Source organism: Squalius cephalus (assembly GCF_949319135.1).
Source record: "Squalius cephalus genome assembly, chromosome: 6".
In the NCBI taxonomy this organism is placed as follows: Eukaryota; Metazoa; Chordata; class Actinopteri; order Cypriniformes; family Leuciscidae; genus Squalius; species Squalius cephalus.
This window is the reverse complement of record NC_137127.1, coordinates 14,736,695-14,754,089: the sequence shown is the minus strand read 5'-3', so window position 1 is coordinate 14,754,089 and position 17,395 is coordinate 14,736,695. Positions and strand designations below refer to the sequence as shown.

Sequence of the window (17,395 nt, the reverse complement as noted above, 5' to 3'; positions counted from 1 at the left end):
TTTTGATTTCCCTCAGTTTGCAAAACAGTCCTTTTCTTGTGTCCTCACATGTCATGCCATGGGTTTATTAGCTAATGAAACTTTATAACATTTACCCTGATGGAAAAACCTATATGCTTCCATTATAAGAGCTTTTCTGTGAACATTTTTTTTTTTCTTTGACAACATGCATTAAACCAGGAAGTCCATTAATGCTTAACAAGATACTTCATAATATTAATATATATATATATATAATATTTGAACTTGTCATGTTTGCAAAGTTTTGCCCTTCATCTCTGTTTACTGCAGCTCAGGCCCAGGCATTTTCCTCTCATCTTGATCATGGACATCAAAAACTTTTCTTCTGAAAGTGGAAATGTGCTGACTGTGTTATGGGCTTCTCTGATTACTTTTAAACTCAATGCTGACTCACTGCAGTACGTGAAACTTTTACAAAAACCAATGGGGCTGCCATGTAGGAGAAAGAGAGGCTTCTGAGAGTTTGTCAGTTGATGCGATGCTGACTGACTCCTCGTGGAACACTCGAGTTGACGGCGATGGCTTTGGACACAAACAATCGCTGAGAAAACCCAAGGGATGTCATGAGGCAGAAGGATCTGTGCTGTCAGGAATCAACCTCTCACTTATACTGCTGGCAGCTTCCTACTTACTCACTCCTCCTCTTCCCTTAAGCCTCGGGCCACTGACAGCCCTGTTACTGTGTGCTTGAGAACAAAATATTTTTATTTCAAATAAATTCTGTTTGTTTTATTTTCTACTTAAAAAAAATCCTATAAAGAAACTCATATTTCAGTTTCCACAAACATTAATATTAGTTAGAAATGTTTCCTTAACACCAACAGCATATTAGAATGATTTCTGAAGGATCATGTGACATTTTAAAATATATTTAAATAGAAAACAGTTTATTGTGATTATATTTCACAATATTACTGTTGTTACTGTATTTTTTAGCCTTGGCGAGCATAAGAGGGTTCTTTCAAAAACATTGAAGAATCTCACCAGCCACAAACTTTTGAATGGTAGTGTAACAAAACATAATATATAACAATTAACTATCCTCCACAGACAAACACACATTTTTGCAAACTTCTAAATCTGTCTAGCTCTGTGTTATTTTAGCACCACTAGACTAACCAAACAGAACTTCAAAAATAGTGACGTTGGTCAGAAAAGCAGAACGTCCCAACACAAACTTATGCCATTGGAAGTTGCTGCAATGAGGTAAGCCACTGTGGCTCTTTTATCGTACATATTAAATGACGAAACACAGAAAACGCTTTCATGTTATCTTGCATTCGGATGCCTGATGTTTGTGAATGCGTTCTAGTTCTAGTTAAGTTTATTTTAATTTTTTTTGTTTCGCATTGAAGGATTTATAGTTTCCATCGTAGTATATGCGCATGTCTTCTTATCAATTGAGCTCCATTGAGCACGTACATTTTTTTATGCGCATTTTTAATACAAACTAAAAGTCCATGAAATGAGCTAAACTGAACATAATGGTGACTGCTAGGAACCAATTATTTTAACATTAACCAAATCACAGTGTTTCTATAAGCTATGTCTTGTCTGAAAGAGGATATATAGATAGGGAAGGTAAAACACTGTCTACCACTTAAACTAGCACCTGTAACCAACCATTCATTTATGTGCTTGAAGCACAAGACAGCGGGGAATAACAACTGTAAGTTACATTTTTATATTGTTCTGTTTTTTGTTTTTTGTTTCTCAGATTGAATGCTCAAGTATATCAGAATACTCTGAGAAAATCATCAAGGCCAATCATCTGGACAGTGGTAAGCAGATTCGATGTGTGTCGATGTTGTAGAAGTGTGTGTTTGCTGTGTAGTTGGCTGGCTTGTGTGGGTGTGTGAGAAAAGCAGGATGACAAATAGGATGAGACACTGATAGGATAAAGAGTGGTCGTCGAGCGTTCTTCTATTCAGCCTCCTAAATATACATAATTTAAAACCTCTGCAGTAATCTGAATATTAAGAGAGAATTTAAATTTCAAATATTCTGCTTTATAAATGATAAAATGATTATAAAGGACACGGTCTTTCCAAAAACACGGTCTTTTTTTTTTATATATTAAATATATTGTGATGTAATGTCTTTAATGTCACTTGAATCTGACATCCAAATAAGATAAAGTTTAAGTGTTGGTTTACTAGCAAGACAAAATATAGAAATGTAGTATGCATGATGAAACTTTTAAATTGAATATTACATTCAGGGTTTGAAATGAACTTTTTCACTCACCAGCCAATTTGGCTACAAAAATGTTAAGTTACCGGCCATTCAGAACTTCTACTAGCCAAAATAAAAAGTGAAATGAATTTACTAAGTCACAGCTTATAGCTTATATATAGCTTGACTCACGAGTTGAGTATTTGCGATAAATCTGCGCAGATTTGGTTTACACAAACTTCCCCAGCAAAGTGAATAAACATAATAAGTAACACGCCAAATTGGCTAGTGATTTGACAGTGTTAAAAAAGCGATTCGATTGGCTAAAACTTTAATTCTGTTCAGTATCTGATTGGAAATGATGGAAAAAAATTGCTGCACAGTGCCGTAATGATCATGTATTATCATGAAACATGTCAAGATCTTTTAAAATGCATCACATATTACCAAAGCTAAAGATGGTCCAATTAAACATTTCCCTTTCTTTTTGTTTTCAGTTAGCCATTGGTTAGCAAGCAAACAGCACATTGCTAACAGGTTATGGCTCTTTCAATTAGCTAGAACATAATATCACTATAACATGCTCAGTTTTCATTCAGGCATTAGACCACTGCAGTATCTCTTCATGGAAGTGCAATAAAAGCTGATGTTTTACATTCTCAGCTGGAGTCTCTCTCTCTCTCTCACTCACACACACACACGTTTTGACCCACATCTTTTAACTGACCTTAAAAATTCAAAGAGTAGAAAGGATCTGTCAAGCATGGCCTTATTTGTCTGTGTGTTCCAGTTATAACCATCTTTAAAGGGAAAGTGGAAGAGACGGAGCTGCCGGTAGATCAGGTGGACATTATCATCTCAGAGTGGATGGGCTACTGCCTTTTTTATGAGTCAATGTTGAACACGGTCATCTACGCCAGAGATAAGTGGCTGGTCAGTGTTTGTGTGTGTGTGTGTGTAATAAAGGAAGCATGGTTTTGTGTGAGAGTATGTGTACAGCCAATGTCTCTAGAGAGTGAACATAGACTCTGTGTTCTTCATCTTTAGAAACCTGGAGGTCTGATGTTCCCAGACAGGGCTGCTCTTTATGTGGTGGCCATTGAAGACAGGCAGTACAAGGATTTCAAGATTCACTGTGAGTCCCAGTACACACACACACACACACACACATACACTAGGCTTGCTGTGGTAGTCTGTGTTACTGGTGTTACACTGTGTTCGACAGTATACCGATTACATGACTTGCCCGCCGCAACACCACCCCATTGTCGTTTTTCATTTTTTTTTTATAGAAATAAAAAACATTTTGTTCAGTTGGGACAGTATATGCTACAATTATAAACTGAAAGTGTTTGCTCAGTTCAGCTGGAGTCAGTACTCACTTATCACTTGAGATGACTGACAGGATGATGGTGGAGGATTTGGTGCGCAACAGAATCCTGAGTGTCATTGACAAAGATCATACCAGCAGATTTTTTTTTCACTTCTTTAAGCATAAACAAGTTAAAAGCAAATGGGGGGAAAATTTGCCAATATATTAATACAAAATATACTTGAGATACAGTCTATGAAAGCAGCAATCTTATGCCGTGTTATTTCTCAAGTAAATGTATCTTCTTGCTATATTGATTTTGATTTTGAGGCTAAATAAATGGATAGTCCTGCAGTACGGATTTTTATTGCAGATAATATAACAAATAAATAATTATTGATAGGCCTTACTTGTTAAAAGGCTTTTTTTTCATTTATTTGGCTAGTCTACTGTCATCTGTCAATAATAGAAAAAAAAAAAGAATGAACGAATGAATTAAAACGAATTGAATTAATAAATAAATAAATAATATTGACGCACATGCTTTTCTTTCTCATTATTGCAACATCTCTCTCTAATAACTGCATAAAGTCGAGCCGAGGACACACTTTAAGGCCGGTTATGAATGTAATTTGATGACTGATCATGCCCAAACGCGTGTTGAGCGCGTTCAGTCTGTGTTCAAAGTCGGTGTTTAAAATATGCTGCGATGAAAACAGTCAGAGAATGTGTCAGCTAGTCGTGTGTCCCAGCATTAGTCTGCTATCAGTGGCTCAAACCTCCGTTACTAACTCTAAAATGACGTTTTGGAATTATATATATAATATAAAGTTGCATAGCGTAGCTTTAATCGTAAGATCAGACATAAGATTTTCTTCAAACTGTTAAAAGTGAGCAAGAGAAAACCATAGGATAGTTTATGCTAATATCTTCTACAGTACATATTTCTTGCACTATAAATTGGAAATACATTTTGAGACATGAAATAGAGTACTGATCTTTACATTCGTGTAGAGTATTCTCTGGGCCTTAGTCATGCTCTGTTTATTAAAAATCAAATGTGTCTATGTTTGAGCAGGGTGGGAGAACGTTTATGGTTTTGACATGACCTGCATCAGGAACGTAGCAATGAAAGAACCACTGGTGGACATCGTGGACTCAAAGCAAATGGTATCCAACGCCTGCCTGATCAAGGTCAGCCATTAAAACACTTCTTATATGTGTATGTGCGTGTTTCTCACATGTGCGTGTGTGGTAGACGAGAAGATAAAGATCCACAGAGAATACACCAGCATTAGTGTGTAACCAATCATTAGCTGCATCACTCAGTGTGACAGTTACATAATGATCCGTTGAAATGCAATTTCATTTCATTATAAACCACTGGAGAAGGTGTTGATGAGATGATTATTGGTTGAGTCGGATTCATCAAGCCTGGAAAGTTTATGGCTCCACAGATGGACTGTGAAATTCATCTGCAAACCTCTCTAATATAGAATAAATATATTTGAAACAAAAGGCTTTTCAGCTTTTCCCAGATATGAATTTAGCAGTTCTGTCACAACTAATCCAATTTAAAACTTTGATTTCAGCAAATCAAAGCTGGAAAACAATTTATTATGTAAAGGACTAAATAAAGGGATTTAAGAATTTTATATATACCATGTTTTGGGGCCTATCCATCTTTCTTTAAAGTTTAGATAAGTAACTTACTTTAAAGATCAGATCAGTCCAATGAAGCAAAGCGGGGGGATAATGGATGAAGGCACTTAAATGAAGTGCTAAATGGAAGTGTGAAGCACGCACTCACACGGACCTCCTCTATCGCCTTGTTTGATACAGTGATTAATGCTCCATTTCAAACTTTGTGCTTCATAACTGAATCTAAAGTAGATCGGACACATTTACAAATGGGAAGCCTGATGTCTAATGGAGGTGAGAGCAAGAGGAAAACACAAAGAGAGAGAGAAAATAACAGTTTCCCATTGTTTTTCAGGCAAATATATCAGTGGTGAGACAGAGAGACAGGGCTCAGTTTACTGTCTGGAAATGATGGAGTCTGAAATAGCGGTCTGAACGTACTGATCCAAGAGCAGTAATAACATCCTAACGTAATTACTGTAATGCTACCAGTACAGTATGACATTTCAGAAGAATTAGATAGAAGAAATGGATAGAGAGAGAATAAGATTTTTTTCTCTCCCACAGGAAAGAGAAATGAATGGAAGCTTGTTTTCGCCATGGAATAAAACAATACATTTCAAATAATCATTATCTCACAATTATGATTTATTTTTTTTTTTTTTTATTCGGAGTTTATATTTTGCAGTTAGGACTCACAATTGTGAGTTTATATCTTACAATACTGAGAGAAAAAAATCTGAATTGCAGGATAAGAGTAGCAATTATTAGAAAAAAGTCTGTTTATATCTCACAAATATGACTTTTTTTCTCTGAATTATGATATAAACTTTGAGTTGCGAGAAACTATGTCTGAATTGTGAGCTTACTTTTTTTGCCCTCAGAATTGCAAATTTATATCTCACAATTAAGACTTTATAACTTGCAAATGTGAGTTTATATATCCATAACTCGGAGGAAACGACTTTATGTAAGAATTGTGCGAAAAAAACATCAGAATTGTGAGATAGCAAAGAGATTCAGGAGATACCTAAAGTCTGCATTCAGATGTAAAACATCTAAATACTTAAATTCTCATTATCATTCTTTTTTTTTTTTGCTTAAATTTTCTTGATAATATAGTTGATACTTCAAAGAAACACAGTTGAGAACATTATTAGCCACTGGCATATGGCCAGCCTTCATTTGACCATGAAATAGCAACTTAGGCTTTGCTTGTCTTTTCTCAGGAAGTGGACATCTACACGGTGAAGCCAGAGGAACTGTCCTTCACCTCCTCCTTCTGTCTGCAGATCCAGAGGAACGATTACGTCCATGCTTTGGTCACCTACTTTAATATCGAATTCACCAAGTGTCATAAAAAGACTGGCTTCTCCACAGGTGTCGTGTTTAAAAACTTCTATGTTACACACCTGTGGCCACAGTGGCATATGTGAATGTGTACTTTGAGTTTGTGGTCGATGTATGCACTCTAGTGGCTCAGTTGTGAAACAGCAATGCCAAAGACATTGCATTAAACCAAAACACACCAAGGATGAAGTAAACCTGAAACATAGTTACATACACACATATACTTACACTCTATAATAAATAAAATAGCCTATATTTTGTCATTGTAATAAATATTGTTCATAATAGCTTATTATCATCACAATTTAGCATTATAAAGTTTGTTAACGATATTAAAGTTATTATAAACTTTTAGCAATACAATTTCTATGACAATTTCATATAGGCTATAACCGGAGTCTGTAAGTCCTACTACTTGAGGTGAAGCCTTTGCTGAGTTTGCACATTAATATTAATTTTCTTGACATTCACCGAGTAGGCTCAACCTTTTTGGGTTGAAAATAATACTTTGGTAACCATCCCACTATAATAATTATGTATTTATTATTTAATTATAGTATAATGTAGGTAAGGTTGAGTAGGCTAAACAAATGAATAGGCTACATTTTAAGCTATTTGACTTTGCATACGTTTACTAAGCCATATCCTCATGACTCAGTTAATAATTACGCACCTTGATTTCATTCATATAGATAGGGTAGACTACTAATTTTACATCTTGACGGAATGCAGAAATGCAAGTGCCTATTTTTTACAGTCTATGCGTTGCGTGCTGAAGAAAAAACTGTTAATGACGCAAGATGCTGAAGAACTATGGAAGGCCAAAATGGCCAAAACATGTTAATTACGCATTAACTCGTAAATGACGTGTTAACACGTAAATTGCATGTTAAGACGTAATTACGTGTTTACACGACAGTTTCACACGTTTTGGCCCTTTTGGCCTTCCATAAAGAACAAACGCGATCTAGCGCTATTCATGAAACGCGTGTTACGCTATTTGCATATAGGGTTATATTAGGGAGTTTATATGTATTATTTTGCACCTTACTTTGAAGCAAAGTCAGACACGATGATGGTGCTCTTGCGGTCGTTTGGTTTAATACAGTCAACAATAGCAAACCCACACCAGTTGGAATGTAATGGCGAGTAGCGCCCTCTGTTGGTCTGCTGTCTTTCTTTCCACAATTCATCATACTGTAAATCAATGACATGTGAAATATTTGTGTATAGGCTATATAATGTTCTCTGGTTATTAATTCTGTCCCCTAAGTCTTTTTTTAGCACCTGGACACAAATTAGATCTGTGCTCCTGGTTTACACTGAGGATTTGTGTGGGGGTTTTGTTGTTGCATTTCTTTTTTTTCCCCCTGTCGTGTACCTTAGCAGTGTGATGCATTGTATAGTCAAGAGAGTACCTGACTCCTGGATGTCGAGTTGCAGTGTTGTAAGGTGTTGTGGGATTTTGATTTGAGGGCTCTGTTAAGTTCTATTGACCTTTCAAGCTCTGCGTATTGCTCAGTCAGCATAGACGTTTCCTCTTGGGTGGAACGGAAGCACAAGTGATCTTTCAGCTGGCAAGAAAACTAACACATAGACTCCTTTAGGGTCCTTTCTTCCTCTCTCAAATGCACACACACTAACATTTGCATCTTATTTGGCAGCAATCTTGAACTAAGTACAGGCTTACACAGATTTATGTCTGGGAAAGCATAATCTGAATATGTGAAGTGAATTTGTCAGGGTTAGTACAAGATTCACTTGTATTGTTATAGTTTCACATCTATTGCAAAATAAAGACACACAGGATGATCAGGACCCTGCTATTTTGAAATATTAATCAACTATTGCATGGCTGCCTTGCAAATAAATATATTAACATGAAATATAGATTTATTGATTGAAGTTTGAATTATATATGATAAAAAAGATAGCACGAAATGGTCAGTAGCGGCCATTATATAGTTGACCTACAAAATGCAGCAACCAATCAGAATTAAGTGTTTCAGAGAGTCCAGTAAGGCCGTGACAATGTGTGATATAGCCTATTATTTATTTAATGTTATTTATGTTCTCTTCTGTTTACTCCACTGTAGCACCAGATGCCCCATACACACACTGGAAGCAGACAGTGTTTTATCTGGAGGAGTATTTGACTGTGAAAAGAGGAGAGGAGATAGTCGGCACCGTCAGCATGAAGCCAAACGAGAAGAACGTGGTATGTGCCCTCATTACTAATATGCTTTCTTTCTTTCTTTCTTTCTTTGATTAATATAAGTACTTCCAGACTCTTTAAATACACTGCTGTTCAAAAGTTTGAGGACGGTATGATTTGATTAATGTTTTGAAAATACGTCTTCTATTCTCACTAAAGCTGCATTTATTTGATCTAAAAATACAGGAATACCGCGAAATATTATTATCATTTAAACAAACTTTTCCGTGGAAGCTTGTTTCCACCACTGCATTTTTTGTTGTACTTTTTTCCCCTCACAATTGCATGATATAAACTTGCAATTGCGAAGCCAGAATTACAAGATATAAACTCATAATGTATTCTCATATTGTAATCTCATATTTCGTAATTGCAATTGTAAGAAAAAAATCAGTCAGTCAGAATTGCGGTATATTATGGAAGCTTCTTTCCGCCACGGAATAAAACAATTTAAAAGATAATTTCAACTTTTTATCTCACATTTCTGACTTTTTTTCTCGCAATTGTGTTGCAAAAGTCTGAATTGCAAGTTATAATGTTAGAATTGCGAAACGACGTCAGAATTGTGAGATGAAAAGTTGCAATTACCTTTTTTTTTCTGTGGCGGAAACAAGCTTCCATAGGATATAAACTTGCAATTGTGGAGGAAAAAAAAAAAGTCTGACTTAATAACTCACTACTGCGAGTTTATATCTCGCAATTCTGACATTATAACTGTCTTTTGCAATTCATTGGCGTGTTGGTCTGAAAACGAGGTGTATTGTTGGCGCGTTGCTATTTTGAGGCAACAGAAATACTGTAGACTGCGCCATTGACCAACAAAAACCTGGTCTAAAGTCAATGGCGCAGTATTTTTTTTTTTGTTATTTAAAGGGTGCATTAGTAATATGCGCCTATAGGCGGGTCCACAATGCGCGTCCACTCTGCTTAATACACACACACACACAGGGACGCGCAGCAGCACACAAACTAGCCACATATTAAAAATAAAAGGAGTACAATATAAAAGATTATTAAAGTGTACAAAAATATATGGTGGAATCCGGCTTGTCCCATAGAGGGTCTGCTCGCGCGCTTTAACCTCACACACACACAGAGCTTTAACCTCGCGCACGAGCAGATCCGTTTGCTCTCTGGAGAAGCGTTCAGTTTTTACACTTGCAAATTACGTCATGTAAATAGCAATCCGCCACGGCATGAGCGCAACTGGCTTTTAAAGGGAATGGGAGATGAGACTCTGATTGGTTTATTGCACGTTACGCCCAAAACACACCCATTACTCAATAAGAGAATAGGGACAACCCTTTTAGGCCATGCGCCGCGCGCACCGACCATTTTTCCCGTCGTTAAACTAGCAAAAGTGGATTCAGACACGACCTAAGTGCACTTCTGCCCTGCGCTTTAGACCATGCACTTTGATCATTAAAATAGGGCCCTTAAAGTCATTACTGTCACTTTTGATTAATTGAATCAGTTATAATGCAATAAATCTAACTTTTGAATGGTAGTGTATTATTCAGTAAAACTTTCTTTACTCAAATTGTTATAATGATTCTACAATTTAACGTTTCTGCTTCTTCCTGTTTTCTATCCAGCGTGATCTGGACTTTACCTTTGAGCTGGATTTTAAAGGTCAGCTATGTGAGGCCGCCATCGCTCACGACTATAAGATGCGCTAAGTTCTTGACAGCATTCAGAGAAGCAGATGCAGGAGCCGCTCCAGATCATAGCTACAGCGACACAGAGAGAAAGACCGGGACAGAAGTTATTCCTGGGAGTCTTGCCAATGTTTTTTTGGAGCGGGGTGGCACTTCTAGCAATAGCGTCCTTGCCTTTGCCAACTATAGCCTGCACTAGTACGCCATCTCTCCGACTGTTCAGGGGCCAACTATGACTGCACCCCACTGCAAACAAAAGAATGTCATGGGCTTATGAATGTTAAGTGTTAGTATGGTTACTTTGCTTTTTATATTAGGAGTGTGAGTTCATTTTGAAGGTGTGCGTCTGAGTTTCCCAGACATTGCGAAGTTTAACATATTGTATTAAGAGAATGACTCCACTTACATACCTTTAGTAATAATTCATTTGAACTCAATTTAACAACTTTATTGCTGTAGGATAAGTCGTTTTGTAGATTTAGGATCAGGTTTTGACAAAATCCAGGTCATTCTCAGGAAACGAGGCCATTTGTGTTTGAAAATGTCAGGTTTTTAGTTAAATGTCATTGGCCAGTACCACATTATATATTTTTTTTTTGCTTTGTGCTTAGAACATTTTTTTTCTGTAAAGCTAAAGCATTAATAACTATGATATTTCTTCCCACCTGGTTTGCAAAAACAACTATTGAGCTTTACAAAGCCAATATACGTAGCAAACATATTGATAAAGACTGTAAGAGAAATTGTGTGGTGAAACATTTTTATGATGTTAAAATATATATATCAAAAAAATCATTTCAATAAAAGGACAATTTAGTTTAATTTATATATATATATATATATATATATATATATATATATATATATATATATATATATATATATATATATATATATAAAATCTATATTATATTATGATGCATGGACATACAAATTGGAATAAAATTGCATGGCAATTTGCATGTTGCAAAGAAAATTATACATTTAATACTGAATGTTTTATTTTAAAATGTCTGTGCATTACACACCAAAGTATTTTTTTTATATATAATATAAAATCATTAAGTTCTGTATCCTGACAATTATATGTAGTGCATCATGTGGACACCATTTCCTGAGAATGACCCATCCATAATAAAAAATAAGATTTGAGGCATCAATGACAGTTTTAAACCTACAATGTTTTCGCCTATAAGAATAACAGAGGAAAATGAATCAAAAGCTAATAATGGAAATTACAAGCCGAACGAGAGTTTGCAATACAGTGATGTGATGAACTTGTGAATTTGTTTTTCTAGTAGCTTTATGAGATTGCAATATGTAGTGTTAGTGTTAATTATGATTCTAGGTGTGTGATAATTACATTTCCACTTGCATCTGCTAACAGAGCACAGAGCTGAAAATAGAGAAAGAGAAACAGTACATAATTTATACATATCAAACCATATGCCATGTGGAATGTTGGCTCTGTCTGCGGTGAGATCTTGATGAGCTGGACTCAGATGGCATGCTGCTCTTCACCTGTGCTCTTATTAGAGTCTTTGCCAAGGCGATGACTGGGATCCGTCCCGTCCCGTCCCGGTACATCTGTGACACCCCGTGTCACAGCTGATTATACTGTTCAAGTCCTCACCAAAGACATTCGGTTCACTAGCAAAGCACATTGTCCTTTATTAATATTTATTGTTCATAATTAGGTCTGATAGAGTGTTTGTTACTGAAATTTGAGGTTTACATGTTACAATGTTTTAAAATGATAATTCTGCCATGATTTCAGCAAGATAATAGTAAATAACATAGCTTAAAACTAATAATATTAAAGCCAAGTAATGTTTAGGTGTAATAGCATGCCATATTTGAAAGTGTCCTTGACTGTTTGTAAAGGTTGACATAATGCTGTAATGAAAGATAAATATGTATTTATTGATGTAAGATGTTGGATGGTAAAGTAAAAAATAAAAGCCATTTGTCCATTAACGTGCAGTGTAATACTTGATTGTGCTCTAAATGTAGTACGACTTGTAGTCCACAAGGGGGCGTGAAAAGATTATGAAAAACAGACACACTGCCGGTTATGACATTTTGCACAGTATACTGCTTACTATAAAATTACAAAACATCAGCTTAGCTGATGATGTCATGTAGGTGTGTATGATGATTGTTTGCCATAGCCAGCTCCTACATTTAACAAAGTGATATTGTTTTGTTTTCAGCTGTGATTGTCAGTACAATGATGGGCAGCCATGCTATCGCCTCTTCACCCCAGAGGGAATGATCTGACATCCAGTTAGTAGGCTATGCCAGGAGTAAAAAAATAATAATTCATGAAAATTGTACAGACAGGTCACTACCATGACAAGTTTATAAATCGTCATGTTAACTCTTGCTTGCTAATATTTCAACCAGTTTAATCGGTTTTCTAACTGTTCCTTCATTAACAAGCATGATGTCAGGAATATCGAATAGAATAGAAGTTATTTGTCATTGTCCAGTGAAAAACAATGAAATTAAATAATGTAAGCCTTTCTCTGGCAAAATCCAGATCTATAAAATTCATTTTTTTTTTTTTAGCTAGTTTACTGTTTCATTTTCAGGGGACCAAATGCTCAAGATAGCCTACTGAAGCAATAGGAGTGTAGTATTTTAGAAGCATCTATTGATTGTTAAAACTGAGATATCCCTGTACAATAACATGGTCACAGAGGCCAATAAATGATGTTTCATTAAACAAAGTTTGGGAGGAGCATGCTCAAATAATCAATCCAATTAACTTGTCATCAACAATCATCATGTCTATCCCATCAGCATGAGAGGAAGCATATATTCAGTCAGTCGACTCACCTATACATTCCTTGACAGTTTTCAGCATGCCTCCACCACCCCGACACCTCACTCTTGGCTTGTTACTTCCACAGCCAGGAATACAGGGGGAGTACTCTGGGTTCGGGCCGAATACCAAGCCCGGAGCCCTCTCCTCGGACAGCATGCCAAATATGCATACCATTTATTCTATCTGACTAATATGTAAGTGTGAACTCGTGAAAGTGTGTGCTGAGAATGAAATCAAAGACATAAGCAGCAATCGGCCATGTAGTCATTTGACTATGCCCAGCAAGTCATGTTTGGTACATGTTTTCTCTATCGAAATACTTTTTTGTGTGTGTTGATGTCAAGACACCGTCAGAACAGCCACATCACTTGCTGTTTATGAGCACTAAAATTCTCATTGTCTCATTCAATTTTCAGGTTTGATGCTGAGCATCCTGGAATGGTTTTTGGCAAGAAAGAGGCAGGCAGTGACGAATTGCCTTTCCAGATCCTTCTGAAAGGCATGGATTTCCCAGATGGAGAACCGGTTATCCTGACTCCTCCTGGATTATCACTCCAGAGGCAACAGTACCTGTATAAGAACACTTTCGTTGATGATCCCTAGAAGGATACTGTTTGTCCAAGGCCCGAGGTCCTACCAGTTGATGGTTCTGACAACAAAAGTGCTGGAGAAATGGACATTGTGGTGAACTTGTTCTTGGAGCAAACTAAGGATGCTGAACCGCGAGCGTGTGGTCGGGGCCTTGGCCGTGAGTGTGGTCAGCCACCGAGATACAGGAGTCGAAGCCCTCACTAGGCCACTGGGACAATGGCAAAACAATAAAAGAACACTTTGTGGACCGTTTAAGGTCAGATGCGACTTAGACCGTAACCTCATCCCTGATAGAGAGCATATGAAAAAATGTGAGAAAAATGTGAAAGAGTTAAGTGTATATTTCCTGGTGAAATATTTTAATGTGTATAAAGATTTACACTGAAAAAAATGATTCATTGACTAGTTGAATTTACTAAAAAAAATTATGTTAATTGGATCCACATAATTGATTTTAGCTACATTTAAACAAATGCATTACGTTGAACTAAGTTCAGCTTAATGCATTTGTTTAAATGTAGCTAAAATCAATTGTGTGGAACCACTTAAGATTTTTTTTTTTAGTAAATTCAATGATTTCAGTAAATTCATTGAATTTACTAAATGTTTTTATCGTAAGTGGTTCCACACAATTGATTTTAGCTACATTTAAACAAATGCATTAAGCTGAACTTAGTTCAACGTAATGCATTTGTTTAAACGTAGCTAAAATGAATTATGTGGAACCAATTATCATAATTTTTTTTAGTAAATTCAACTAAGTCAATGAATCATTTTTTTCAGTGTAGTTGTGTTAAATCAATGGTGAAAATTTCCTTTATTTCCCTTCATTAGTAATATGTGTTGCTAAGGACTTCATTTTGGACAACTTTAAAGGCGATTTTCTCAATATTTCGATTTTTTTTGCCCCCTCAGATTCCAGATTTTCAAAAAGTTGTATCTCGGCCAAATACTGTCCTATCCTAACAAACCATACATCAATGAAAAGCTTATTTATTCAGGTTTCATGTGACGTATAAATCTCAATTTCAAAAAAATTTACCCTTATGACTGGTTTTGTGGTCCAGGGTCACATATACTTATTATTATGGGAAACATGCAATATGCAGCACTAAATGTTTCAGTAGGCTCTATTGGTCACATGAATTCTTCACTATTCAATATTTCCTTTAGTATGGCCAGTTCAAAAATGTAAAAAAAATTCAAAAAAAATAAAATAAATACAGCAATACTGCATTTGGAAATAATTAGTCTAAAAAGACACTTTAAAAAATTGCAGTTGATATTACTTCCATTTCATTCATCACTCTTGATATACTAAAGTTAAATGCTTTGCATTGTGGCATACATTGTTCCACACAGTGTGTTCTGATTGTGTATTGCTCATTTTGGAAAATGTTGCAGATTTGTGAGGTAATCTTTGCATACAGGAAATGTTTGCAAAGATTACCTCAAAAATCTGCAACATTTTTGATTTTTTTTTTACTGTGTACATTATATACACTACATACTAAGAGATACGGTACGCTATATAGAACATAGCCATTGTGTATATCATAAATAAATAAACAATTATTTGTATTATTTAAAGGGGGGTTTGGAAACCATCCCACAGTGTAAAGAGTATCTGCAAGATAAAAAAAAAAAAAAAAAATATTTCCAAGAAAAAAAATACATGAAATGTCTATGCATTTTAATCATTTAAATACTTTATTTAAACGGGTAAAACCAGATTAACCGGTTTAACCTCAGGCTAAGCTGAACAATGCCTTTTCAATATCTGAATTCTTATTTTTTAGTGTTCATTGTTAGCTGGCATGTAATACCTCCTCTTGCTATTTCCTTGAAAGCACGAACCAGAATGAATGCAAACATAGTATTCTTTATTCCAACATTTCACTCAAAATACATTTCTATTTAATATTTACACATGTATATAATAAAGCAGGAACATTTACAAGACTCCATGAGCGTGAAATCATCTAAAACGTTCACATGGTGTTTAAACTTAGTGCATTCTGCCCAGCTGTGATAGAGAATCAATGTGTGAATCCACATGAAAACTCAATTTACAGATCAAGACTCATATTGTGATTACTGAAAAACTGAACGACTTGATAAAACACAGTATAAGCCTTATTGTTCATTTTAGATGTGCATAAGTCCACTGTCTGGTGGACAATTAATGCTTCCTTAAAAATGTGAGGAAATTGTTATTTATGGTAAGTGTGAAGAGTAATAAATTCTGCGAGACTTTATGCACTTATTTAACACTGACTACATTAAATTACAAATACAGAAAATACAAATATATATTACTGTTGGCACAATACATAAAATACAATCAAAAAGTGTTCTGAAATCAATGTTAGACAAAATCTATTTCAATAGATCAATCGTTTCAATGTAGTTAAAAAACAACAACACTGAACCCTGTTAAAACCGAATCCTCATGCAAACCATCTGCTTGCTTCATGGCAGTGTGTTAAAAATATTCATGCTGGTGAGAGCAAATAGAGACATTTTTCCATGATTCCTTGCTAGGAACACTAAAGGAATAATTCAAGATGTTCAATCCATCGCATAACTAATAAATAATACATTTGTGCAAACGACTGTAAACAAACTAGCGTCTGTAGGAGCTTGTTTTGCTCATTTAAAATACACTTTCCTAGACCTTCATATTAAAAGGATGAAGTACAACGACAGCCAATAAGAAAATACAACTCTGTATACTTCAATAGTGTGACGGGTGTTTGAAATGAACTTAATAGTTTGATGAATTCTAGTGTGTACAAAACTATAGTGCGCTAAAGCCCTACATCTAACTGAAAACTCGTCCGTTTCACACTGTAAAGAGGTCGTGGTTTACATAAAAAAAAGACCAAACATTTTTAACTCTACAGTGGTCATACAAAAATGCTGACATTAAAGAAAACAGGAAGATAAGAGCAAGACAAACCAGATCAGCATTAACACCAAGGTTTCTGTGAGTGTTTAGGGATGGCTTTCTACTAGCAGCAGGACTTCTTCTTAGCTGCGCTGTCTACTAGCGACACGGTTTTCTCTTTTTCTCTGTCCTCTTGTTCTTTCAGAACTCTGGCAGAGAGGAAAAAGTGTCATATCGTATGAGGTGCAGTACAGTACAATGTAACTAAATAATAATGTGTGAATTATGAGCTGGCTGAAACGTTAGTGGTGAAAATCCATCATTTTTGCAGTTGCATATGCAATTGACTTTTCCAGGTATTAAGAATTGTTATGCTAACAGTCTCTTCACTTACTGAAGCTTATTATTAGTATTATCAATATATAATTATAGTATTTATCAATGTTTATCAAAATGTTAGTTTTAGTATTTTTGTCATGCATTTTTTTTATTTACGTTTTTTTTAAATAATTTTGATCCTTCAACTTAAACTTATTTCTGTTAGTTGCTAAGACAATTTTTTGTTTGTTTTTCATTTAATATTTATATTGTATTAATAATAACAACAATACAGAAACAGACATGGTTACAAGGCTCAAGCAGCTAAAAAATTTTTTATAAAAAAAAGTAATCTAATCTAACTAATCACTGGATTTTAAGCTTGTAAACTAAG

At 35.4% G+C, this 17,395-nt stretch overlaps 2 protein-coding genes across 4 annotated transcripts in view; one reads left to right on the top strand and one right to left on the bottom strand.

Moving 5' to 3' along the window:
- The window catches only part of LOC307160766 (protein arginine N-methyltransferase 8-B), a 32,812-nt gene extending 21,655 nt beyond the window's left edge, over positions 1–11,157 (top strand). For both annotated transcript variants that reach the window (XM_079874971.1, XM_079874970.1), the window contains exons 5-11: positions 1,739–1,802; positions 2,987–3,129; positions 3,244–3,331; positions 4,587–4,702; positions 6,379–6,529; positions 8,596–8,717; positions 10,310–11,157. In XM_079874971.1, the coding sequence (XP_079731097.1) occupies positions 1,739–1,802; positions 2,987–3,129; positions 3,244–3,331; positions 4,587–4,702; positions 6,379–6,529; positions 8,596–8,717; positions 10,310–10,393 (768 nt within the window). In that variant the 3' untranslated portion in view covers positions 10,394–11,157. The remainder of the gene's footprint in view (positions 1–1,738; positions 1,803–2,986; positions 3,130–3,243; positions 3,332–4,586; positions 4,703–6,378; positions 6,530–8,595; positions 8,718–10,309) is intronic.
- A 4,324-nt stretch (positions 11,158–15,481) lies between these two features.
- cracr2aa (calcium release activated channel regulator 2Aa) overlaps positions 15,482–17,395 on the bottom strand; it is a 25,953-nt gene continuing 24,039 nt past the window's right edge. For both annotated transcript variants that reach the window (XM_079873465.1, XM_079873464.1), the window contains exon 18: positions 15,482–16,892. In XM_079873465.1, the coding sequence (XP_079729591.1) occupies positions 16,808–16,892 (85 nt within the window). In that variant the 3' untranslated portion in view covers positions 15,482–16,807. The remainder of the gene's footprint in view (positions 16,893–17,395) is intronic.